The 27187-nt window shown below is 30.9% G+C and overlaps 1 protein-coding gene across 1 annotated transcript in view; it reads right to left on the reverse strand.

Annotated features, from left to right (window-relative positions):
• Positions 1–27187, reverse strand: part of LOC136071798 (DNA mismatch repair protein Mlh1-like) — a 35041-nt gene that overhangs the window by 7331 nt on the left and 523 nt on the right. The window contains exon 2 of the mRNA XM_065797122.1: positions 10549–11196. Coding sequence (XP_065653194.1) covers positions 10549–11196 — 648 coding nt within the window. The remainder of the gene's footprint in view (positions 1–10548; positions 11197–27187) is intronic.

Raw genomic sequence — 27187 nt, forward strand, 5'->3', positions numbered from 1 at the left:
TATGGTTGTGACCAAGACTGTAAAAAGCAGGCACATATTAAATGTACATGTGTACGTGAAAGTAAAATTCCTGTTATAGAACTCAGCTTTATCAAATCACAGAGAGACAAAGTTGGAAGTTTTGCACATTACTAGATTGGTGGAGTTGACACTCTAGAATCAACAAAAATAAAACAAGTTATAAAGAGAAAAGTAGAGTATCAGCTGCAATTAGAAAAGAGAGATAAAAAAATTAAAAAAGAAGAAAAAGTCAACCAAATGATTCCAGAAGATTATAATTGCTTGGCACAGATTATTCAGGTAATAATAAAATATGTTTTATAGTAATTAATATAACTTTTTTTGGAGAAATGAAATGTTGATATAGTGATTGTTTATAAAAATAACTCAATATCTTCTTTTTTTTAGATTTTTTATAAATCAGTAACTTAATGTTAATAACAAAAAGTTTAAGTCTTGTATTTATTTTTTTCAGATTGAAAAAACAAATAAAGTTGAATCAGAACCGGATTTTTCTAGAGAACCAGAACCTTCCAATAGTATTGTAAAAGTTTATAACAGAATGGACATAACAAACATTGCAATGGCTAGTATGAGGCATCACACTAGCTTACAAGAAACTGCAGAAATAGCGATAGCAGCACTTATAGATGCAAAATTTATAACAAAGAATATTACATTGATGATTATTGATCACAGTAAGGTTAAAAGGGCCCAAGAGAAGTTAGCTATTGAATTAGCTAATAAATTTAATAAAGACCTTGAAAATAATGTGGTTTCCTTTATTTTTTTTGATGACAGGAAAGATAATACAAAAGTATTAACAGAATTTGATGGTACGCATTTCCCTGGTCTTCTCAAGGAAGAGCATTATTCTGTCGTTACTGAACCAGGTGGAAAATATCTATTTCATTTTGTTCCTAATAAGACTGATCACAAAAAACATGCTGAGGTAATTGCAGACTACTTGGTTAACTGGTTGATGGAAAGAAATTTAGGAACACAACTAAAAGCAATAGGAGGAGACAGCACTAATGTAAATACTGGTTGGGAAGGTGGTGTGATGCAATGGGTGGAAAGAACATTGAGAAAGAGATTAGTATGGATTGACTTGTATGGATTAAATGAGTTAGGTTTAAGACATTTAATTACAAGCTTAGACGGCCCAACAAAATGTGGAAATAAGTGGTCAGGAATACTGGGAAAGATGTTAAATTCAGCAACAAGTCTTGAAATTAATCCCAGATTTACAAAAATTGATACTGGACCTGCATTAATAGTTCTTAGCCCTGAAGTTATAAATGGTTTAAGTACTGATCACAGCTATGCTTACCGAATAACAAAAGCAATAAAGTCTGGTGATTTACCTCAGCAGTTAGCAATGCTAGAAATAGGACCTGTTTGCCATAGCAGATGGCTCACTACGGCATTAAGATTTTGCAAGATATGGGTTTCTCAGCATGGCCTATATGGTATCAATCTTCAAAATCTTACATGGATTGTTGAATATATTGTAGGTATTTATATTCCAAACTGGTTTAACATAAAAGTTAAATCATGTTGGGTTGAGGGACCAAGACATATTTTATACAAATTAGAACTCCTCAGAAGCCAGAGGGAACCGGTTCTTGATATTGTAATGCCCACAATTAAAAGATCAGCTTGGTATGCACATTCAGAAGCTATTTTACAAGCTATGATATGCAGTGACAGTAAAGTAGAAAGAGGTCAAGCTGTGGAAATTATTCTTAAACTCCGTGAAAAATATCATGAGCAGTCTAATACTGGTGGTTATAGCCATTGACATCGAAGAACACCTGATATTAACATTGATGCTAAAAATCTTTTTAGTCTGATAGACTGGAGCAATAATATAAAAGAACCACCTTTGACATGCAATTTTACATCTTCGGATATTAAAGACTTAATTGATAACCCCATGGTTGTTCCCCAATGGAATTCACATACACAATCAGTTGAGAGGTGTGTAAAGATGGTCACAGAAGCTGCAGGACATGTCCACACATCAGAAAGAAGAGAAGCTTACATAAGAGCCCAATTCATTAGCAGAGAGTTGATGTCTGCTAATAGGAGCAAGAAAGACATGATGGAACTTCTAAACTACAGTTAAAGTGATTTTTATTTTTTTATTTTTTGTTGAGCTCAAAAAAAATATAACAATATGTTGTTGTTTCAATATTTAACATATATGTTTATATTTAATGAACATTTAATATTAAATAGATTGCTTATTATTTTTATAATATAGTAGTGTTTTTTAATATTATTAGTTGTCATAACATAACAAATTATATTTTTAGAGACAAAAATATATAGCCTTTTTCTAAAATTATTTTATTTTATGAGAAAGCACATTTTATAAGGATAACACAAATTATAGGGATATTTAACAATAGAGTACAAAACCACCCTAAGTGTAAGAAGCCCTAAAATGTATTTTGTAACACAATATTTTGGTTTTTATAAGGATATTGTTACATATTTTACACTATTTTAAGCAGAATTTTGTAATTTTTTTTGTTTAACCACAATAAATGGAATACTTAGAAATATTAAAAAGAAAACTGTTCGACTCTAGGCAGAAAAAAATAATTCAAAACAGCCAACCATTTTTTGGTGTGTGCTCACTGAGTAGTATACAGAATAGCAATAAACAGTAAAACTAAAAATTAAAAAAAATGTAGCTAGCGCTAAAATTCAACAAAACGGAAGGTTACATTTCTTAATTATATATAAAATCCTAATATTTTTTCAATATAACTTTTTTTAAATCAATTTTTTTTTAAATGACACACCCTAATATATATATATATTTTTTTATTTTGTTACGGCTTAGGGTTTATTAATAGTAGGGCAATTGCTTGGGCTATTAAACAGTGTTCTGAGTACTATTAATGCTTTGAGTCAAGTTCTTCAACAAATTTAAAAATGAATAAAGCACCAAAAACCATGAAACACAAAAAATAAAGCTGACTGGGACTCTTTCTGTGATTTTCTTCGTGATGGCCCTTGGGTAGAAATCTTTTGCCTTCCTGTCGAGAAATGTGCTTCTTACATAACTTCGTGGATTCAGCCTGGCATGGAATCTTTTGTTCCCTCTCGACGATTCCAGGTCAAGCCTCACTCTCCTCCATGGTTTTCATCACACTGTGCTACTGCGATTGCCAATCGAAACCATTACTTCCATATCTATCAGCAAAACAATTCTCCAGAAAACAAACTTTTGTTTATCACTGCTAGAAACCATTGTAAAAAGGCTTTGTCTAATGCCAAAGCCCGAAATTCTCAGGTCATGAAATCTCATATCTCATCTCAAAAATTAGGCTCTCGTGACTTATGGAGAATCTTTAATAGTATTAATAATAAGGGCAAATCTTTAATTCCACCTCTCTTGTATGGTTCAGACTTTGTCACCTCACCTAAACACAAAGCTGAATTGTTTGCTAAAAACTTTTCATCAATATCATCTCTTGATTCCACTAGTTGCGTTCTACCTGATATTGCCAACAAACAGGTTGATCCATTGCTTGACATTCGTATCACTCCAGCTTCTGTATCTAAAGTGATTTCCTGTCTAGACTCTTCTGCAGCTTGTGGCTTGGACAACATACCTGGTATTGTCTTGCAGAAGTGTTCTCCGGAGCTGTCGTCTATACTCTCAAAACTATTCAAGGATCTCACTTCTGCTACAGCATGGGGCTCACAGTGGCTGGTGAACTTCAATACAAATAAAACTCAATTTTTTTCAGCCAATCATTATCGCTATAAGTTAGATCTTCCTATATTTATGAACGGTGATATACTCGATGAGTCATCTACTCTTCATCTTCTAGGATTAACTTTTATCTTTTTTGGAAACCATATATCAAATAAGTTGCAAAATTAGCATCTGCTAAGGTTGCATCTCCTTATCGAGCTCGACTCATTTTTACTTTGGATTCTATTCTCTATTCCTATAAATCTCAAATCCAGCCTTGCATGGAATACTGCTGCCATATCTGGGCTGGATCTTCTAATGATGCTTTTTCTCTTTTAGACAAGGTGCAAAAATGCATTGTAAACATAGTTGGACCTGCTTTTGCAGCCAACCTCCGACCATTATCACATCGTTATAATGCTGCTTCTCTTTCTCTTTTCTATAAATACTATAATAGGCACTGCTCTAAAGACGTAGAGTTTCTTGTGCCATCTACTAAAATTCATTCTTCTGTTACTCGTCACTCAATTAAATCTCATCCTTTTTCTGTGACTGTTCCTAAGTGCTGCAAAAACTCTTAGTCATCTAGTTTTTTTTCCTCAAACAACAGTTCTTTGGAATTTGCTTCCTTCATCTTGCTTTCCTGATTCATATAATTTGCAATCCTTTAAGTCATCTGTCAATCATTATCTTGCTCTACAATCTTTATCTTTTCTCTTCCAGAAACTTTCAACTTTTATTAGTGGCTGCTTGCAGCCTTGTTGGAAGCAAAGATGTTTAAAAAAAAAAAAAATTCTAAGATGTAAACAGTGAAGCTAAAGTTACTTTTATTATTATTTATTATTATTATTAAGTGACATGGACATGACATGAACCGTAAGTTCATCATTAGCTAGCAAAGCTAGTTTGTATAGCAACCATTGAAGCAACCACGGAAAATGATGTACTATGGTAACTGTTTTAGATGCTGGTCTAAATTATAAACTTTTTCACTGAAGCATTTACGACACTAAAGTACTTACGACACTGACAATTTTCACTGAAGTATTTACGACATTGTCTGGCAAGGCATTCCATACATTTGCTACACGGTTGTTAAAAAAGTTATATCGGACCTGACAGTTTTTGTCGATTTCACGATGGTACCGGATGCTATGCCCATAGCTGGGGGAAATTGTTAGTTACTAACTATTGCCCCCATAATAATATTGAGTTAGTTACTACAGTTAACTAACTCAATATCATTCTCTTTCAATTATAGGAAATGTCCTTTTCTAAATAAGGACACCAAGCGGTAATGGAAAATTCTAGAAGTGGACGTATATAGCTTTTTCCAGAGTTGAGCATCTCTACTTATGAAGCAATGTTTTAGGATACCAAGCATTTACTTAGCCTTGGCTGCAACAATAGAAGTTTAGTAATTTTGCTTTAGGTCATTGTAAATTAAAACATCATGGTCTTTTTCTAATGATGTTGATTCAAGTTGAACTCTGTTGGAACTGTTGTTTGAGCTTTGGTCATCAATAAAGTATAGGTGTGGAACGGAATTGGATTGGTTGAAATACATTATTTTACATTTCCTAATATTTATTTCCATAAGCCATTCTTGAACCCAATTAACAATGTTGTCAATGGCAGCTTGCAGACAAAGTTTTTGTTCTTCAGTGCTGACCACACTAAGGACTTTTGTATCGCCTGCATACATTTTGCATATATTTTTGTTACTAATTTGTTATGGTAAATCATTAATGAAGATAGTAAAAAGTGTTGGACCAAGAACTGAGCCTTGAGGAATGCCATTAGTAACTTTTTCCCATTCCAACATCAACAGGAAGCTTATGTGACATATTGTAGGTCAGAAAATCCATAGCCTCAAGTCAATTAGTAACACAAGATTTTTGTTTATGAAACCATGCTGACAATTCGATATAAGATTATGAGAAAGTAGATGCTGCATTAACTTATTTTTAACAATTTTCTCCATTTCTTTGCATGGCACAGAAGTAATGGAAATGGGTCTGTAATTGTTTGGATCCATTTTAGAACCTCCTTTGAACAAAGGAGTCACATTTGCTATAACCATGCCTTTTGGTAACATGCCTTGTTCCATTGTTTTTAGGTAGATCATGGCTAGTGGAGTTGCTATTGTGTTAGAGCATGCCTTGAGTACGTAAGGACTTATCTGATCTTCACCCATAGATTTATAACCATCAAGAGTAACAAGGTGACTTCAAACAGACTCATAATCAAAGGAGATATAAAAAAGTGATATAGTTGTGTGTTTAGTTAAAAGTGGTAAATTTTGAATGTGAGGTTCAATAGTAAAGACAGATTGAAACTGTTTGTTTAGAGTGTTGGCAATAAAAACTTGGTCGTTACTAATTTCCCCAGTCATTGATTGCAATGACACAATCTGGTTGCTTACAGTGTGTTTCCTTATTAATATAAGCTAAAAATTTCTTTGGGTTTTTCTTGTCATTAGATCAATTAATTTCATAGATACGGATTGCATCAGGAGTTGCTTTCTTTACCAGATTACGAGTTTGTTTGTACTCGTTAACCCGAGGAATGGTTTTCCATTTGCTATTGACGTTGAGAAACTAGAGCTTTCTCTTGTGTTTGATTAAGAATAACAGCTCACAGGTTATCCAAGGTAATTTGCGTTTTTGAATATAAAAATGGATCTAGCAATTTCGTTGAAGTCTGATAGGCTACTAGTTGGTGGGCGATAAATGCATCCTATAAGAAGAGATTCTTTGTTTAATAAGTTCAACCCAGAGTTGTTCTAAATGTTTAATTCCCAATTTATATTTTGTGCATTCATTTATGCTATAATTACTTTTTACATATATTGCAATACCACCACCGTGAGTAGATCGATCTTTTCTATAAATATTGTAATTAGGAAAAAAACTTGCTGAAAATTCATTAAAACAAATTTTCCGTAATAAATATGACATCATATTCAAAATTAGTAGCAGCTAGAAAAAGCTCTTGGAGTTTTAGGTGGTTCAATGATGAAGCATCGGTGTAAAAACAGTTTAGATAACTAGCAGATGATAAGTTTTTTTTAAATGTTGGGTGTGTTGATTGTTTATATTGTTTGGAGGACATTGCTCTAATTGTTTGTGGTTGATATGGATGCTTGCAAGGATTCAACCTTTTTAACTTTTCTTGCATCTGCAGCTGTTTTTTCGTCCATGAAATGTAATTATTTTGGTGACAATGATACAGCGAACAGTATCTCCCCAGACAACATACCAAAAGTGCTGATCAAGTTTTAGATTGGATTGGAACTGCTCATTCAAATTTTTTTTTCAGCATATAGCTTATTGAAGTTTGCTTGCTCTGATGGAGTACGATTTGGTCGGATAAAGATTTCTTTATATTTTGTGCTACATAATTTTTTTGCTGAGGAGATTACCTTATTACGAGCATCTATAGAGTTAAATTCAACTATAATAGGAGCAGGAAGGTTTTTTTTTATAAAATGTGCCGATGTACAGCTTGAATTAGTCAGACGATTAATAGATTTTATATTTACAGGTAGATTGATCGCTTGGAGTATATCACTAACTGTACTTGTGTCTTCATTTAAACATTCTTCAGGAGAACTCATTTGAGAGTTTTGCACTTCAATAAACACTACTTTAGTAGCTCTATTAGCCTGCATGCGCTGGTTTTTTTCTAGTGTACTCGTAAGAGCGTAGTTGGCATTAGTACCAATTTTGGTGATATCAGAATAAGAAGGCTTCAAAGAATGTTGCTTTTGTTGAACGGTTTTTTATTTTTTAAGATTCTCAAGTTGTTGACGCAGTATACAATTTTTATCTTTAAGTAACTGTAACTCTTTTTCCATGGCTGCTTTAAAAGCAAGAAATTCGTAACAGAGTTCTTCATTTTTATTCAAGGCATAGGCAACTGAGTTTGTTTTCAGTAGAGCTGACATAATTGATCGAGTACTTCTGACTGTTGATGCAGAACACAAATATAGATCGATAGGAGGGCTACCACCCTGAATAACAGTGGATTACCTCCTGTCCATGAAATATATTGTTATTATTATTTGCTTATTACACAGGGACTTATTACACAGGGACTAAAAAGTTTCAGTATGTGTTTTTTTCTGCCTTTGTATTATTTGAATCGACTTTGTATTATTTGAATCAACAATTTAGGTGATAACAAGAATCAGTTTAATTAGCGTAAATATGCAGTAATTAAAAGCTTTCAACTTATTAAATATTTTGCGTTGTTAAAATATTATCATCACGCATGAATAAATCTGTGGCACCTAATTTTGATGCTAAAATAATGAAATTTAATTTTTCATAAAGAAAAACATGTTAGTTAAAAAACCATTCCATTTTTGTTTGAAAAACAATGCATAGAAACATTTATTTTTGACTTAACATTTTTGTGTAATATGAGCATGCTCAAATTACCCGGTGTTTTTTATTAAAATTACCTAGTTTAAAATCCTAAAATTGCAGTGGTTTTAATATTTTTTGAATAAAAACAAAACATAGTAAAACTTTTTGAATATTTTAACAATACTAAATACTTTTTTTGTAATTTAAATTCAAAAAATTTGTAGTTTTATCTTTTAAAGGTTTGAGTTAATAAAATTGAAAAAAAAAAATTTTTTTTGTGCGTAAAACAATGTAGTATTGTTTTATTAAAAGTTAATAAAAATTTTATAATAAATAAAAAAGTTATAAAATTTAATCTTTAAATGATAAGTTTTGTTAATAACGAATCATTATGTTCCACAAATTAGATCTAATGGTCAGGATGATATTTTTTCACTTAATGTTATCTTTTTAAACTAATTTAAGGTGCTCATATTACCAAGTGGTGTAGGTAATATGAGCACTTTTGCTACTTTTTTAAAACTTCTGTCTTTTTAAGAAACAATTTTTAGGTAGTGATCCCTAAAAATTGTTTATTTGCAAAAATTTTGTATCCATTGTAATGATTTTTTAATATATTTCATTTTTCGCTTAAGGTGCTCATATTACCCTAATCTACCCTATATAGGCAAGATTGCAATTACAATTGAAGTTGTGAGTTATATGAAACAAAGAATACTTTTAAGGAACAAAAAAAATTGTCAGAAAGCTTAAATAACTGTAAATTTAATGATTCAGGAAAAAATGAAAATGAGAGAGAGTTCCAAAATATTGGAGTGTGAGGGAAAAAACTTGATAAATAAATATTTTTAGAACATTAAAGAACAGATACAGTAAAAGAATGCAAGATTGAATTTCGGTTGATGGAACAATAGATAATAGCTTGTTTGAGCAGCAACCATGATAGTATTTACAGAAAAGGGAAAAGAAAGGGAAAAGGGAAAGAGTTGCATTTTTATAACAATATGTCAGATACCTCATACTTTGTACTTAAAGCAAGTCTTACAGCATTTACAATACATTATTGGACTTAGTCTAGAAGAAACAAGAATACCATTGGAAGAACCAGTCTAAATCTGACAACAGTATTCTATACAGGGACAAATTAGAGATTTGTAGAGACATCAGGAAAAAAGAAATAGGGATTGTAATAACCATAAAGAACCTTAGAGATGCTAACTTAGATATGAATTGTATATATTGTCTCCATCGGAGGCCAGTAATAAATGACAATCCGACAAGATATAAAGTAGAGAACTCAGTAAAGCTTCATCATCAATATAGAAGTATTAATAGTTGGCAGTAAACAGTTTGTTTAGGATAAAATTTACAAGACACTGCAACACCCATGCTGTGACTAAAGAGAGATCAGATTCAAGATCAGCTGCAAGTTCTTAGAACAGTCAGTATAGACCGGAGTATATAGTTGTGTTATCAGCAAATAAAGTCAGATGTAAGATTGTCAGAAGGATTATTATAGATTAAAAATAATAAAAGACACAATACAGGACCAAGGATAGAACCTTGATCCTGTATTGTGTCTTTATAGTACCCCGAAGTTACTGGAAAAAAGAACAGCGTTGGCCTTGGACAACTTTAACACTGCAGTTAGAATGAAATGATTTAATAACCTCAAAAACTTTCTCAGGTACACGATATATAAAGCAAGCTTATAGAGATAAAACCATCATACTTAGTGTTATGTAGTTAGACTTTATTGAAAGCCTTTGATTTGTCAAGATCCTCCCTTTGAGTTTTAAAACAAATTTGTTGGAGGCAGAATCAAAAAAAATATTTTTGATATCTTTTAAATCAAAACAACATTTATTTGTATTTGTAAGATGTTTGTAAATGTGCAAGTTTTTATCCCTCTATGTTTGACAAGCTATGTTTTTATATGGCTTTGCCATTATAACAGGATTTACATCCTGTACGTTCAAGTTTATAGACAATGAAAGATTTAAAGTATTTAGGAAAAGGATCTTTCAAAAAGTTTTTTTTTGAAATTTTTAGAAAAGTAAAAACCAATTTTATGATGACTATCTCATATTTTTTGACGATTGCAATCATTTTTGGTTAAAATATTTTTTCAATATGAAGAACTAGGTGAATGGAAATATAAATAAAAGTTGCATTTTCAATTAAATCTATATTGCCAATTTAAACAAACAAATTAAAACAACTTAAACAAAAAAATTAAAAAATAATTTTAATTTTATAGCATTGCAACTATTACTTTTATATTACCATAAATGATTTAATGTTTTAAAAGAATAAATTTTTTTATAACATTAAAAAAAAATCAAAAAAGATTTAAAGACATTTATAAATGTTTATAATAAAAAAATATAAATAAATATTTAAAAGCAAATAACTTAAAAAAAGAAATAATCAACAATATTTATAATAAAGGTGCACCTGAAACTGGAAACTCAATCCCAGCATCCACCAGCTTAGGTAATAATGTTTGGGTGTAATAATGTCGAGAATTATTTGCACCAAGTAATTCTGTTTCAATGCACTTTTGAACTTCTTCGATTATAGCTTCTTCATGCAAAAACTTGACTTCATGTTTAGTAGGGTGAACATTTACATCAATATTTGCAGGATTTAATTCTAAACTCATATATAAAAAAGGATGCTTTTCTTTAGGGAGATAATTTTGGTATACTGCTTCTATGGCTTTTTTTAAGCTGTTGCATTCAACCAACCGATGGTTGATAAATAACAAAAAAATGCATTTTTTCATAGAGTAGTTTGCATTAGAGATAAATCCATTCATTTTGAAACCATAATAGACGCTTTCAAGAGTAACTGGAAGCAATTCACGAGCTATAGTTGGACCGTATATATTTTTAATATTATCAATAACTTGCATGTCTGCTTGAGTTCGAATGCCAGCAGTATTTTCCCCAAATTTTTTTAATGTAAATGACACTGATGGATTATGAATAGCATATTTGCTTATGATGTCAGCAATTTTATTATACTCTTCACTTGGATTTTTAAGAGCTTTTCTTCGAACATCCACATTATAAAATAAATCTTCAACAACTATTTGTGTACCTATCAACAATAAAATTTGTGTACTGGATAAAAGATTAAAAGATATAAATGAAAAGAAAATCGAACAGAAATAAAAAAATAAAGTAAATAAAAAATATATATATAAAATGAATAAAAATACCAATTATATCAGCTTAGTTATAAATGAACTCAATAATAAGAACAATAAATTAAATAAATTATCATAATTTTAAGTTAAAATGACTAATAATATAATTTTAATAAATATATATAATAATAAATACATATATGCACACACACACATATATATATATATATATATATATATATATATATATATATATATATATATATAAATATATATATATATATATATATATGTATATATATATAAATAAATGTATATATATATATATATATATATATATATATATATATATAAATATATATATATATATATATATGTATATATATATAAATAAATGTATATATATATATATATATATATATATATATATATATATATATATATATATATATATATATATGTATATATATATAAATAAATGTATATATATATATATATATATATATATATATATATATATATATATATATATATATATATATATATATATATATATATATATATATATATATATATATATGTATATATATATATTGTATATATATATATATATATATATATATATATATATATATATATATATATATATATATATATATATATATATATGTGTGTGTGCATATATGTATTTATTATTATATATATTTATTAAAATTATATGGTCTAAAAATTTTTTTCTTTGAACTTGATATTGCACACCCCTTTATTCGGTGAGAATAAAAAATGTGCACCATTTGAATTTTTTTAAAAGTAGTTCCTTGGGCCTGCTTTGTAAGCCCTTTAGAATCCCATTTTAGTCTAAAGTAACAAATTTCTGAAATGATCTTATACCCAAACCTGCTTTTTAAGCCATTTTGAGATTCATTTTTGTCTAAAATGATGAACTCAATTACCTTCTGCCCCATCAAAGCACCTGTAATAGCAAGTATATTATGGATTCCAAATAATTATTCAATACCCAAGCCCAACCCTCAGAATCAGGAAAAATAAGATAAAGGCAAAAAAATTGCTGACCTCAAACTGTTAGAGGTCGGCATCAGGTCAGCAAAAAAAAAAATGACACAAAGGGGTTACTATATAACATAGAAACAAGGTCGGCCATTTTTTACTGACCTCAAACACTTTGAGGTCGGCAGTTAGGTCAGCATTGCCGAATGTCAAACCTAATATTGAGGGTTGCAAGCCAGATACAACAAATGGTAAACATTCACACCAATTGCTGTGTCTGGCTTGATGGTTCCATTATTATATGGCAATTTTTTGCCATCAAAATATAATTATTGACTAATTGACTAGTGCCCAAACTAGAATGTTGTAAAAATATTAAACAAGTAAGAATTTTTATCCAAAAAAAATAATTTGAATGTTTATCCAATAAGGATTCTGTAGTTTATCTACAGAACCCTTATTGGATAAACAATCAAATTATTTTTATGTCATTCCTATCTCCTATTTTCTTCAAGCTTGGGTTTTTTGTATTTAACAACTGCCTACTTATATATTAAATCTTCTTATGTTGTTGACTTCTTTCAGAAACTACACTGGTCTATCAGAAACTTTTATCTTCATTTATCTTGATGTGATAATCCCATTCACCATGGGTAATGTCAAAAAGTGTATTCATCTTGCAGGTAAATTTTAGTTTTTCTACTTGAACATGCAGATAATTCACAAGCAGCATGCACGTGAACACTCTGCATGTTCAAGAGTTAATGCTAAAGCTAATATTTTAACTATAGGCTTTGCTATAGCTAAAATATTAGCTTTGAGCCAGAAAATCATAGCTTTACATGCTAATGTGTTGTAAGATATTGAAATAATTGATTTATTGACTATCATTTCCTAAAAAACTTAATGTAAGACCACTGCAACACATGTAACACCACTTGTTGGCAACTAACTTGGCCTATCTTTTGTTAAAAGAACAAGTAAAATGTCCAACAAGCCGAACATTTGTAGTTGAGCGTGTTGCTTTACCAACATATAAGTCTGAAACAACCAACTTCTTGAGTAATATTTTTATACTTTCTAACTATAACAAATATAAATTTAATAAATATAAAGTGCTCAAAACCAAATAATAAGAAAATAAAAAATCTTAAATATTACAAACCCAAAAAAACCAACCACCCCTTACCCACCACACTCCCTGTGACCAATCATACTACCCTCTATTACCAATCATGCATTCTTATTATTAAATTTATTAAAAATTAATTTCCGAGTATAAAATAATTTCTGAGAGTTTACTTAAAAAAAGTTTGCAACAAACTTTTAAAGTAAAATACTTTTCATTAATGAAATCAAAATATGCATTTAGGAAAGATATTGGTAAATAATGGGCAGGGGGGTAGATTTAAATTTGCTTGCACTTTTACTCTTATGTGAACTATCTCTGTTGAAACATTAAAATAGTTTATATTATTTGTTTTTGGATGTAATGTTAAACAATTTAAAGCGGTGTTTTGTATGAAAAAACTTAGAATTTCAAAATCAGGTTGTAAGACAAATTTTGGTCAATTTAGAGGTTTAAAATAGGGTTTGCAAAAAAATTTTAACCATGTACTTTTTTTTTATCAAGCCTTTCTAAATAAGAGGATGTGCAATTTAAAGTTTTGAAAAGAAAATATTTCCCTTTTAAAAATAAGAACATCCTTAATTGAGGAAACTAATTAAATTTATCGTTTTTTTAAAAAACCATTAAAATGCAAATTAAAGGACTAGAATGTTTTTAAAAAGTAATTTAACTATCAAGTTGATAACTAATCATTTTTCTTGTACTTATTTTATTAATATTATCCATTTCAATTTATAATTCATTATAAATTTTAAAAAAAGTTTATATTCTTTATTTGTTAGTACATAAATATTTTTTTTGTCACAATTTTTTTACAAACTGGTTTTATCTAATAAATGGTTTGAATTCTGTGGATAACTAGATCAAATTTCAAAATTGTCTCAGATTTCACAACAGTTGCTCCATATACTTTTAACTGATCAGTGAAGTGATCTATTTTTTTAGCTTTTTAGCTGCTGATTAATTTTGATTTAGAGCTTCTTGAATTTTGGCAAAAAAGAATGTTAATTGTAATGATTTTCCTCGTTTGTCTTTAGCGCGATTATCTAATTTTGCTAAGTGACTATTTTCTTTTGTTGCAAATATTTGATCAAATAATTTTGCAGCAGAAACTTGAATATCTTTTTTCGAAGCGTAAAAAAATGTGTAGTTTTTATTTTTTTAAAAATCAGATACCAACATGTTTTTACAATTTTTGTATCTGGAGATTAAAACATCTGCTGATGTCAGTATCTATAATCTTTAATTTGCTAACGTTTCCATAACAACATTTCCATAACAACATTTCCATAACAATGTCACACTCCAATTGCTGTACTTTGTTTTACCAAGTGAACTGCAGCAGCAATGACTTCCAATAAATCAGACAGGGATTTCAACAAATCCAAGTCAATGTCATTACACCTTATAAGTTGTAAAAAAAAACACACATCCAAAAATCTTATTATCATCTTAAAAACACTATTCCATTTAGTGCAATTGTCGAGCAGCAGTCTTTTGTTATGCAAAGATCAGTAAATTTTGTGTATGTTTCTTTTAGTACTTTATATTGAAACAATGAATATTTAAAGAACTTAATTAGTATTCAAAGTTTTTTTAGACTTTTTTACGATATTTTCTTCATATTCAATCTTTTCTTTGGAATAATTAATAAGCAATTCTCCTTCAGTCTCTGTTTCTGCTTCAATATCCAATTCAGTTTTTTTGCGGCCCACTATTTTGTGACAATCTTTTTTAGTATATATCAAATAATAAAAAAACTATAATGAATTAAGTAATTCTGGCAGATCTAATGCGGAAACTTAACTATGGTCCCTAATTTCAGCAAAACCTACAGCTATCCGTAGTTTTAATTGCAATATTTTCATAAAAAATGTTCAAATGTTTCAACAGAACACGGAGTCATGGTGAACATTTAAAGTATGGTACCTTCTACCTCTATTGCTACACCATTCGTCACTTATTAATCCTCAGATATATGCTTTCAATTCATTTTATATAAATAGCTTAGCTTTGAATTAGATGAATCAAGTTAATACTTTTATTTTTGTTTGTATTTAAAATTAAATTATGATATTATAAAATTTACTGCCCACTGTGACATCACATTAGGTTGTCATTGAAAAAAAAATTTCTAAAGAAAATGCTTTCATTTTCAAAACAACAACGTAGTATTGTTGCAAAGACAATGTAGAAAAAAAGAAGAACTTAATTATTTTGTGAGTAAAAAAATGATCGACGTCTGAGTTCCATCAAAGTTTCTTGATTTCTCTCGAACTTGGAAACTCTGAAAAACCAAGAAAAAGTATGCATGTACAGTCCCCGATCAAATTATTAGCCCACTTTATAAATTTTCTTGAATTTCAACTATTTAATGGTTTAGGTGCCATTAAAATTGGTTGCAATGCCTTTATTTGGTGATTTATGTTTTTTAGTTAATAACATAACACTTTCAGGCTATTAGCAATATAAAATTATTTTTAGGGTGCCAACATTTTCAGGGGGCAAACAGCATCTCTTTAATTCATGACATCTGTGTTTTGTCATTAGTGCTGTTTTACTATGTTTTCTTTAAGTGCAGTATTTTTTGTGCTAATTATTGTGATTTAATTACATTAAACTTAAATTATAATATACTTTATATTATTTTTAAAGAATATTTACGCATTTTATATATTTTGCTCTATTATTTTCTATACAAAATAATATTTGTCTGTTTAAAAATAATTTTTTGTAAAAAAATTGTCTAAAATTTTTAAATAACAAAATGGAAAAATAAAGGAGACATCAGTTCAGAAAAAAACAATTATTTAAAATCTTCTGAATGATAAGCATTAATTAATTAATTAAACTTAATAAGTGAAATATCAAGAAAAGTTAGTACATAGATTTACTACATATTCAGAAATTACCAGCTAGTTGAATGAGATTAAATGTAGCAACAATCATTTTTATCTTCACTGTTATCTGTTATTTTTTTTTTTTTTTAATATCTTCGCTTCCAACAAGGCTGCAAGCAACCACTAATTAAAGTTGGAAGTTAATGGAAGAAAAAAGATGAAAATTGTAGAGCAAGAAAACGATTGACAGACAACTTAAGGATAGCAGATTAAATGAATCAGGAAAGCAAGATGAAGGAAGCAAATTCCAGAGAACTGATGTTCAAAGAAAAAAACCAGACAAATAAGAGTTTTTGGAGCACTCAGAAATAGTCACAGGACAAAGATGAGACTTAATTAAATGACAACATGAGAATGAATTTTAGTAGATGGCACAAGAGACACTAGCTCTTTAGAGCAGTGCCCATAAAAGGATTTGTAGTAAAGAGAAAGAGAAGTGACTGTTAGTCACTTCTCTTTCTCTTTACTACAGAGATGTTGGCTGCAAGAGCAAGTACAACTATGTTTACAATGCATTTTTGCATTTTGTCTAAAAGGGAGAGGACATCATTAAAAATTCCACCCCAGATATGGCAATAGTATTCCATATAAAGCCGGATTTGAGATTTATAGAGATAGAGAATAGAATCCGGAGTAAAAAAGAGTTGAGCTTGATAAAAAGATGCAACCTTAGCAGATACTAATTTTTCTACGGATTTAATATGCAGTTTCCAAGAAAGTTCAGAAGTAAGAGTTAATCCTAGAAGATAAAAGGCAGATGACTTATTGAGTACATCACTGTTCATAAATATAGGAAGATTTGACATATTAGGATAACAATTGGCTAAAATAATTGGAGTTTTATCTGAATTAAAGTTACCAGCCACTGTGAGCCCCATGCTGTAGAAGAAGTGAGATCCATTTCAAGCTCAAATGTCCCTCCAAGCAATAAGAGAGTGTTGGCTTCTTATCATGGTAAAAATAAATGGTAGTACCATCAGCAAACAATTCCAGCTTATATGTGAGAATATCTGAAAGATCATTAATGTAAATTAAAAAAAAATATAGAGCCGAGAATTGAACCTTAAGGAACCCCTGATGGTACAGAATAAGAAGAAGAGTGCTGTCCATCAAGGACAACTTTTATAATACGATTGAAAAGGAGGGATTGATAATCTTATAGATGTTACCAGATACACCGTAAGAAGAAACGTATGGAGATGACCAGCATGCCAAAATTTATCAAAAGCTTTAGATATGTCAAGAGCAATAACCTTAACTTCTCCATCTTTATCTAATGCACAATAAAACCTATCGATTGTTACTGTAAGCAAATCAGCTGTAGAGCAAGATCGAAATCAATATTGATGATCAGAAAGTAAGTTATTAGATTCAAGATGAGAGATTAAGTGCTTTTAATTAAAGATTCAAAAACCTTGCTTATGATAGGAAGAAGACCAATGGGATGGTAGTTAGACGAATCAGATTGCTCTCTAGAATTTTTGAAAATAAGAACAACAGATGCCGCTTTCCAGCAGGCTGGAAAACAAGACTCTGATAAGCACTTGTTGAATAGTTTTGTCAAGCAATGGATCAACCTGTTTGACGACTATATCAGGTAGAACGCAACTAGTGGAATCAAGAGATAATATTGATGAAAAGTTCTTAGCAAACAATTCAGCTCTGTCTTTAGGTGAGGTGACAAAGTCTGAACCATACAAGAGAGGTGGAATTATAGATTTGCCCTTATTATTGATACTGTTAAAGATTCTCCAGAAGTCATGAGAGCCTAATTTTTATGATGAAATACGAGTTTTCATGACCTGAGAATAGCAGGCTTTGGCGTTAGACAAAACCTTTTTACAATGGTTTCTAGCAGCAATAAACAGACATCTGTTTTCTGGAGAAATATTTTGCTGATAGATATGAAAGTAATAGTTTTAATTGGCAATTACCGCAGCTCAATCTGAGTAAAACCATAGAGAAGAGTGAGGCTTGACCTGGAATAGTCGAGAGGGAATAAAATATTCCATGCTTGCCTGAATCCATGAAGTTATGTCAGAAGCGCATTTGTCAGCTTTAAGTTAGTTGTAAGAGGTTCGATGATAGGAGAAGTAAGATGATGAAGAAGAATGAGATAATAAATTTAGAGATATCAAACTGTGATCAGAAGCACCTAAGGGTAAATGTAGAGAAACTGAGCACTGACTAGGATCAGAAACAAGACATAAGTCGAGTAGCAAAGGTAAATGATTCGGGTTGTCTTAAAAACCAAGCTGGAAAGTTGACTACTTGAGTTAGGAATTGAGAAAGGCAAAAGTTGTTGGCTTTAATGCCTGCAGAGTCACTGACACTAAAGCCAAATCATTCAGTGTGATGAGCATTAAAGTTACCGACAACAACAATATTAGCTGATGGATAAAGAGAGAGGGATTGGTCAATATGATCAGAAATAACATCAAAATGAGTGCAGTCTTGAGAAGAAAGAGAGCAATATAGAACAAAGAGAAAAGCAATAAAGTGAAGTGGTGCTAAACGAAAGCACACAAAAGAATAGTCTGTGGATTCAAATCTAGATTCCCGACAAATGGGTGAATTCTCACAAATGTAAATGCCTCGACCAAACATTTGACTATTGGAGTCTTTACGAATTAAAGGAAGATAACCATCAACACTAAATTCACAAAATGAGACAGCTGAAATCAAATTAGTCTTACAAGAGCAAGTAGGTCTGGTAAACTTTGCAAGAGAGATAAGACTGAATAGAAGAAAAGTTACTTCGAAGACCACCAATATTAGTGAATGATAGGTTTAGAGAACTTGGTGATGATGATGGTTTTTCGTGTTTTATAGTTTTTGGTACTTTATTCATTTTTAAATTTGTTAAAGAACTTGACTCAAAGCAAAGATAATACTCCGTACACTGCTTAATAACCCAAGCAGTTGCCTCATTACTACTAATAAACCATAAGCCATAATAAAGGGCTCTAAATGTGGCCTTGGCAATGCACACCAAAAGTACAAACAGGGACACCACTCATGCGCACATGGCATTGTTAATACTTTGATATTTTTCAGCTGTTGATGGAATCAGCCTCTCTGAGAGCTACCACAGAGTTCAGGAAACCTGATTATCAGCCAGCCTCAGAACCATAAAACTGAGTTTTAGAGCTGTACCCTCATTAGGAGATAATACAATGAGTTGCCTAGTCATAAAAACACAACCAAAAACCATGCATTGAGTCAAGAAGATCCAGCATTCGACATCTTAAACTGGAAACAATGTATTAAAAATACATCTGCGCCAGCCTAATAGATGACGAAGGGGTGCAAGGCTGGTCAACAGATAGAATCTGTTGACCAGCCTTGCACCTTGAGGCCTTCTACAAGACAGTAGCCGGATGAATTTAACATCTGCCCTAGATGAGTGTTTTTATTGAGACATCATCTCTAGCCTTTACTTAACCAAGAGCCCCAAGGCAGGAGGTGTCTTAAGTCAGAGTTGGCATCTCCTTGCCTTTGCCTAAAAAGGCATATCCTACAAGGCAGCATGACATGAAGCAGATTGTACTTTATATGTTATTTGTTCATTTTTGGATTTTGATCCATTTAATGTGGGTTAAAATAGTTTTAACAGTTTTAGTTACATAAACAAGTATATTAAAAAAAATATAGATTCTACAAAAAAAAGATCAACCCAAAAGGACCAGAGGAAAAGAAAGAGTACACTGTTCAAAGCAATTCAAGACAATCTCTATACCTTGGGTAGAAATCATTTGTCTTCCTGCGGACAAATGTGCTTTTTACATATCTTTTAGGATTCAGACTGGCATAGAATCTTTTATTCCTTCTCGACGATTCCAGGTCAAGCCTTACTCTTCTCCATGGTCTTCCTCACATTGTGCTGCAGCAATTTCCAATTGAAACCATTACTTCCATATCTGTCAGCAAAACAATTCTCCAGAAAACAGACGTCTGTTTACTATTGCTAGAAACCATTGTAAAAAGGTTTTGTCTAATGCTAAAGCCCGCTATTCTCAGGTCACGAAATCTTGAATTTCATCTCAAAAATTAGGCTTTTGTGACTTCTGGAGAATCTTTAATAGTGGAAACAAAATAGTGAATTTTCCTAATTTAGCTCAGTAAATTTATTTACTTATAAAAAAACATTAACTTGAGGAAATTAAAATAAAAGGGGAACTAAAAATAAAATAGAAGTTGTATTGACTTTTCATATTTTAAACCTTTAAAAATAATACTATTGTATTAAGTTATTATTAAATACTTAATATGAAATTATTATATTATTTTATTGATAATATTAAGTATTTAATATTAAAAATAACATAGAAAACCGTAAGAAGGTAGCATAAGCAAAAAAAAAATTAATCAGCCTACCTTATAAATTAAAAGCTTTTAGACAAAGTGTTAAATGAAAAGAAGCAATTATAAAAGTTTTACGAGCAGAGGTTAGACACTTGAAAAATAAACTATAAACATACTATTACTGTAGGCAAATTTGCAATTTTATTGCTACATTAAAAATTAAAGAGAGAGAAAAGTATAGAAACATAGGGCATTAAAAATTAAAGAGAGAGAAAAGTATAGAAACATAGCTCTCAAAAACAATGCTGCTATTAGAACAAATAAAAATGTTTTTACAAACTTAGAAAATTATATGACCCAGATGGAGGATGACAATATAAATGATACAATTACATTAAATGATAAAACTTATCCATTAAAAATGAGGATAATAATTTACGCCAATGTCCCAACAGGTAACATTCCATTTTTAGTGGGCAAAATTGGCCAATATTTAGGTGTTTTGTTTTCTCATATTCCTCACTGTAGTACTGTTGACCAAATGGTTCGCGAGCTTGGCAGTATTGCGGACCTACAAGTAGCTGAATGGACCATCAGTAATAATCACATTACTCTCGAGTTTGATGCAACAACGCAAGAAGGCGTTCATGTCAACAGTATTCACTTAACATCAGAAGATAAATGCCAAGTTATTGCTATCGACCAATTACCAGGTGGGACAGCTGTTGATAATGCAAACCACATATATAATGAAGTGGATCATACTGCTTTAGTTTATTCAAATTTTCACTTAAAACTTTTTGAAGAATGCCGTCGTTTGATCATCTCAAATATATCAAATACAATGTCAGATAGAGTTTCGATTAACCATCTCACATTAAAAAAAATTGGTGAAATCTGGGCTAAAAACCTTAATGAGTTAAACTGCCATTTGCATCCTCTTGATACAATTGCTATTTTGTGTTGTTCTGCAATAAGGTCTCTTGAAATTGAAACTTGCCAACTATTTAGTTACGATTGTATGGCAGTCAAAATTATTTTGGCTATGAATAAGATGAGGTTTAATGGTGTCAAAGGCAATCCAAAAGAATTTGTAAACTTTTTAGACAATAATGAATTACCCCGAGGTATCATTCCAAGATATTGTGGAAACTGTCTACATATTCTGTTCCATACTTATTTCGTTTTTGTAAAACACTATAAAACATTTATGAATTTTTTGACAATTGGAACAATAAAACGAAAAAACCTTACGAAAAATTATGCTGGAAGCATTTAGTAATACAACTGCTACAAATGTGCCTGCTTGCATTTTTTGGAAAATTTATTTTTCACATAATACTTTATGTATTATCTGAAAAAGCAACTTTTGATCATGTTGGTGGTATTGCAATAAAGAAAAGTAGCTGCAATTTTATTGTAGAAAGACCAATAACAGCAATATGTTCAATTGATGACCAGCTTATTGCCATGACTAAGGCTTGTCTCATTGCAAAAAATAAGGTCTTGAATCGACAGTATAAACGCTACTTTTCCGTTACAATTACAAAAGCACTGCAAGAAGAGACAGCAAGTGTAAGGCTTCATAACATAGACAGTGAGGAGTTAATGGGAATGTTCAGTGCCACAAAAGATCCCCTAATGCAGCAATTGACATCATATCTTGCAAATTAAGAACAAAAAAGAATAGGACTGTGAATTATCTGGACAATCTTAATGACTTTTCTAGAGAAAAAATTGTTAAGTGGGCTATTCAAGCAGCCCAAAGAAAACAAATAAAAAATCAACTTCAACATGCAGAAATTTGAGCTGAGATTTCTAAAAGACAGACTGACAAACGCCAAAAAATCGATGAAAAAGAAAATAGATAATTAGAGCGACAATTATCTTTACTAACTCAGTGAAATTCTGAATTTGTTTAAAAACTTGTCTACAAAGCAAATAAATGGTTTAAATGATGTTATGTCAGAAAGAATTATTGGGAGAAACCTCTGCCATGAATAGTATGGTATCAACTCAACAAGGACAGTCTTATATAATGGCAGAGTAAAAAATTAAAAAAAAAACACAGAGCGACATCATTTACACTATTTCATACTGGACTAAAGGTGAAACTGACTCTGAAGCTGTTGATCATTGCATGAAAAAATTCCAACTGGTTGCTGATGTAATATCAAGTGAATTAATGTTTTCATAATTTGAATATGTTGTCATATATGATAATACTTGTGCGATAGCAAAGTAGACACCTAAAGTGTAAACTTAATTAAATGTGGTTCATTTAGGTCATATCATTTTCATATTTAAAATGTACCACAAGTAGTGGAACTTGCAAAAATAATTTGCCGCAAATAGTGGAACTTACAAATAGGTACCGCAAGTTTTGTGACTTGCAAATTTTTTGATAGACTGGCTTTAAAGAGTTGCAGATTGCTTTGAGAAAAGTGCAGAGCGTTGTGAAACGATTTAATTAATCAATTAACAGGAAATCAGGAAGTGAAAGGAAAATGTTTTGTTAGACGAGATCTTGGTAAAAAAGTGAAAGATGCCTTAGACAGAAAACTGGAGATTTCTGTTTGAACTTTAACGAATAAATTCAAGACAAGTGCTTCCACTATACAAAGAGTGAAGAGAAATTGCGGCTATAAATCTTATAAAAAGAAAAAAGTTCCTCGCCTTGAAGAAAAGCTAGAAAACGCCGCAATTCGTTGTTCAAAGTTGCTCTAAAAAAAATTATGTGCCAAAAAATCTTGTTTGATTATTGACGCTGAAACTTACTGTGCTGCACATTTCCGATCTCTTCCAGGACACCAATATTATTCAGCAATAATTGCAAGAAACTGAATTCCAATTATAAATGCATTGGAATGCAAAAATTTGCTAAAAAATTCTTAGTTTGGCAAGCAATTTGTGAATGTGGTGAAAGAAGCTCTTGTTTTGTGACTATGGGAATAATTAACACCAAAATATACATAAAAGAATGCCTCAAGAAATGTCTTTTGCTGTTTTTAAGAACACACGCGGGTAACCTGTTATTTTGGCCCAATTTAGCATCATGCCACTACTTTATGACAACTTTAAACTGGCTTAGAGAACATAAAGTAGATTTCGTTGAAAAACACTGCAATCCACTAAAACGTCCCGAACTTCATCCAATCGAAAGATATTGGGCTCTTGTCAAAAGAAAACTAAGGTTCAATGTAAAAGAAGTTAAAAACATTAGAGACTTCAAAAATAAATGGATTAGAGCTACCAAGAAAGTCTAGCCAAAGACTTTTCTTTTGATGTCGAGTGTAAAACGCAAAGTGCGTGCGTTCTCACATACAAAACTTCACAAACTTTCTTAAGTGAAATTTAAGAATCAGGCTGATGGACCTGTTGTCAGGTCATACAAGTGTATGATCATCATGATAAACCATGCTACTGAAACATAGTATCCAAAGCAATCTGTTCCAGATTGGCTTGGAGGTGGCTTAGTTACCATGTTAGCTCACCTGTATTTTACCATATATGTATGCTTGTTCTGTTTAAACCTCTGGTGTGGTGTTCACTCACCCATAAGTTGCTATTTGTACGTTTGTGTTTTGTCTGAAACTCTGATGTTGTACTCGCTCATTTATAATTTACTACATGTATACTTTTTTGTTTGTGTTCTGTTTGAAGTTTTGGAGCAACGTTCACTTAATTGTAAGTTACTTTATGTATGTTTGTTTTCTTCTTAAATCTCTGATGAGGTGTGATCTCAGTACCAACTAGTGACTTTAACTATAAAACCTTAGCTCATCTTAATCTTTAGTATTAGATGTTTTTTATTAGTTAGATATAATGTTTTCTGAATGCATTTCCAAAATATTCCCATCAATGTTTTAAAGTACTGCTTACAGAAAGTAACTTCTTTTAACTATTCCAGGTCAGGTCAGGTTTAGGATCATTAGGATCACTGGTACTGGTATCATGTAACCCAGTACTACTTGCCCCATGCCTTGCTGCCTTGTAGGGTTTGCTTTTTTTAGGCAAAGCCTAGGAAAAATAAACTCCAACATAAAACTCCCCTGTCCCAGGGCTCTTGGTTGAGTAAAGCCTAGAGATGGTGTCTTGATAAAAATACTCATCTTGGGCAGATGTTAACTACATTCAGCTACTATCTTGTAAAAGGCCTCCTAAACAAAGAATTTAGAGGTAAACAGATTAATTCTGTAAAACAGCCTCAAACCCATTCTTCATATATTAGATTGGCACAGTGTAAAACTGCGCTACTTTGTGATCCAGCATTCATCATCCTGCCTAGGATGATGAACGCTGGGTTCTTCTTGACTTTATTCATAGATTTTTGTTTTTGTCTGTATGATAGTGTCTATGCAACTCTTCCTGTTATCTTCTAATGAGGGTACAGCTCTAAAACTCAGTTTAATGGTTCTGAGGCTGGCTTGTGGTAAGGTTTCCTGAACTCTGTAATAGCTCTCATTACAATTTCTATGTCACACATGGATGGCTTCCTTGTAAATGCTTTTGGTGTGCATTGTCGAAGCCACATAAGGAGCCCTAAGTTACAACTTCAAGTTAAATAGCAGGACTGAAACAACAGCATAACTGATTGCTTGGGATGCCACTATCCACATCCTATCTGATATAGCTGACAAACAGGTTGATCCATTCCTTGACATTGGTACCAATCCAGCTTCTGTATATAAAGTGATTTCCTGCCTAGATTCTTCTACAAAATTCTGAAGATCTGACTTTTAACTACTGTCCTATTATTCTTCTTCCTATCATAAGCTAGATTTTTGACTCTTTAATTAACAAACACTTAGTCTCTCATATTGAATCTAATAACTTCCTGATCATGAATATGAATTTTGATCTTCTTATTCTACAGCAGATTTGCTAACAGAAATAACTGATAGGTTTTATTGTGCATTAGATAGATTTGGAGAGGTTAAGGCTCTCTCTCTCAACATTTCTAAAGCCTTCCATAAGGTTAGGCAAGCTGGTATTCCCCATAGTTCTCTTCTTACAGTGCATCAGGTAACATTTTTAAGATTATTGAATTCTCTCTTACCAAACGTAGTATAAAAGTTGTCCTCGATGGTCAGCACTCTTCTTTATTTCCTACAACTTCAGGGGTTCCTCAAAGTTCTGTCCTTGACCCTATACTTTTTTTAATTTAAACTAATGATCTCCCATAAATTCTCACTTCTAAGGTGCATCGTTCGCTGATAATACTACTGTTAATTGTTGTCTTGATAAGAAGCCAACACTCTTTGATTGCTTGGAGGGGCATTCAAGAAAGATCTCACTTCTACAACATCATGGGGCTTTCAGTGGCTGGTGAACTTTAACTCAAATAAAACTCAATTTATTTCAGCTAATCGATATCACAACAGTCTAGATCTTTTAATATTTATGAATGCTAATATATAATGTAATAATATAATGTACTTGATGAGTTACCCTTCATCTTCTAGGATTAACTCTTACTTCTGATCTTTTTTTGGAAACGATATATAAAATCCATTGTAAAATTAACTTTGCTAAAAGAAAAGTCAAGCAAGAATGAGCTTTGGTTCATGAAACTAGAGAGAATAGCTTCTTTGAGCAGCAACCATGATAGTATTTGTAGAAAAGAGAAAGAGATGCAACCTTATTATGATGGGAGAGAGGCTTAAGCTTAACAAAGAAAGCAGGTCCAACTATGTTTACAATGCATTACTAGACCTTTTCAAGGAGAGAAAGAGCATCATTAGAAGAACCAGCCCAAATATGACAACAGTATTCCATACAGGGAAGAATAAGAGATTTGTTGAGGTAGAGAAAGGGATGACTTTTTGTTAAGACAGAAGTATAACGACATTGCAATGTTTTTGATAATTATTATATAAATTATATAATAATTATCAAAAACATGATTATGAAATAATAATCTGGTTATTAGCATCCAGTGAGATTTTTTTAACTCAAAAAGTACTCCATATAATTATAATGTTGGTATATTTCATTTATTTCCATTAGCAAGTAAACAAACTTTCCATAATTAATAGGTTTTTTATTTCAATACTTTTTATTTCATTGTTTCATTTTAATTGAAAATCGTAGCTAATTGTATGAAATAAAAATGACTATAAAATTGTTAAGATTGTTTAAGATTGCATTATAATGTTGCATCATTTTCTATTTTCTATATATATGTTTGCTGCTCAAGTTTGATCAACCAAAACTCAATCTTGCGTGACCAGTCATTCAGCCAATTTGCATCCTTTTACTGTTTATATAAAATTAAATGCTTATGTACAAGATATAAGATTATTGGATGTTCTGTCCAATCAAACATGCCTATTTAACTAAAATTACTTGTTGTTATTCTTTTATTCAGAAGAAATTGTAAAAAATAAATTAAAACATTTGCATAACTTACTAAATCATTAACAATAACTAAATCAATGTCCAGAGCAAAGAAATGTTAAACTAAAAAATATTTCATTAAACTAAAAAAAATGTTAAAAACCAATTCAAAACAAATCTATAAAACTTACACAAGATACATCACAAGATGATTTTTAACTATGCCTTATTAACATTCAGTAAAGAACTTCACCTAGCATT

Source organism: Hydra vulgaris, chromosome 05, assembly GCF_038396675.1.
Source record: "Hydra vulgaris chromosome 05, alternate assembly HydraT2T_AEP".
Classification (NCBI taxonomy): Eukaryota; Metazoa; Cnidaria; class Hydrozoa; order Anthoathecata; family Hydridae; genus Hydra; species Hydra vulgaris.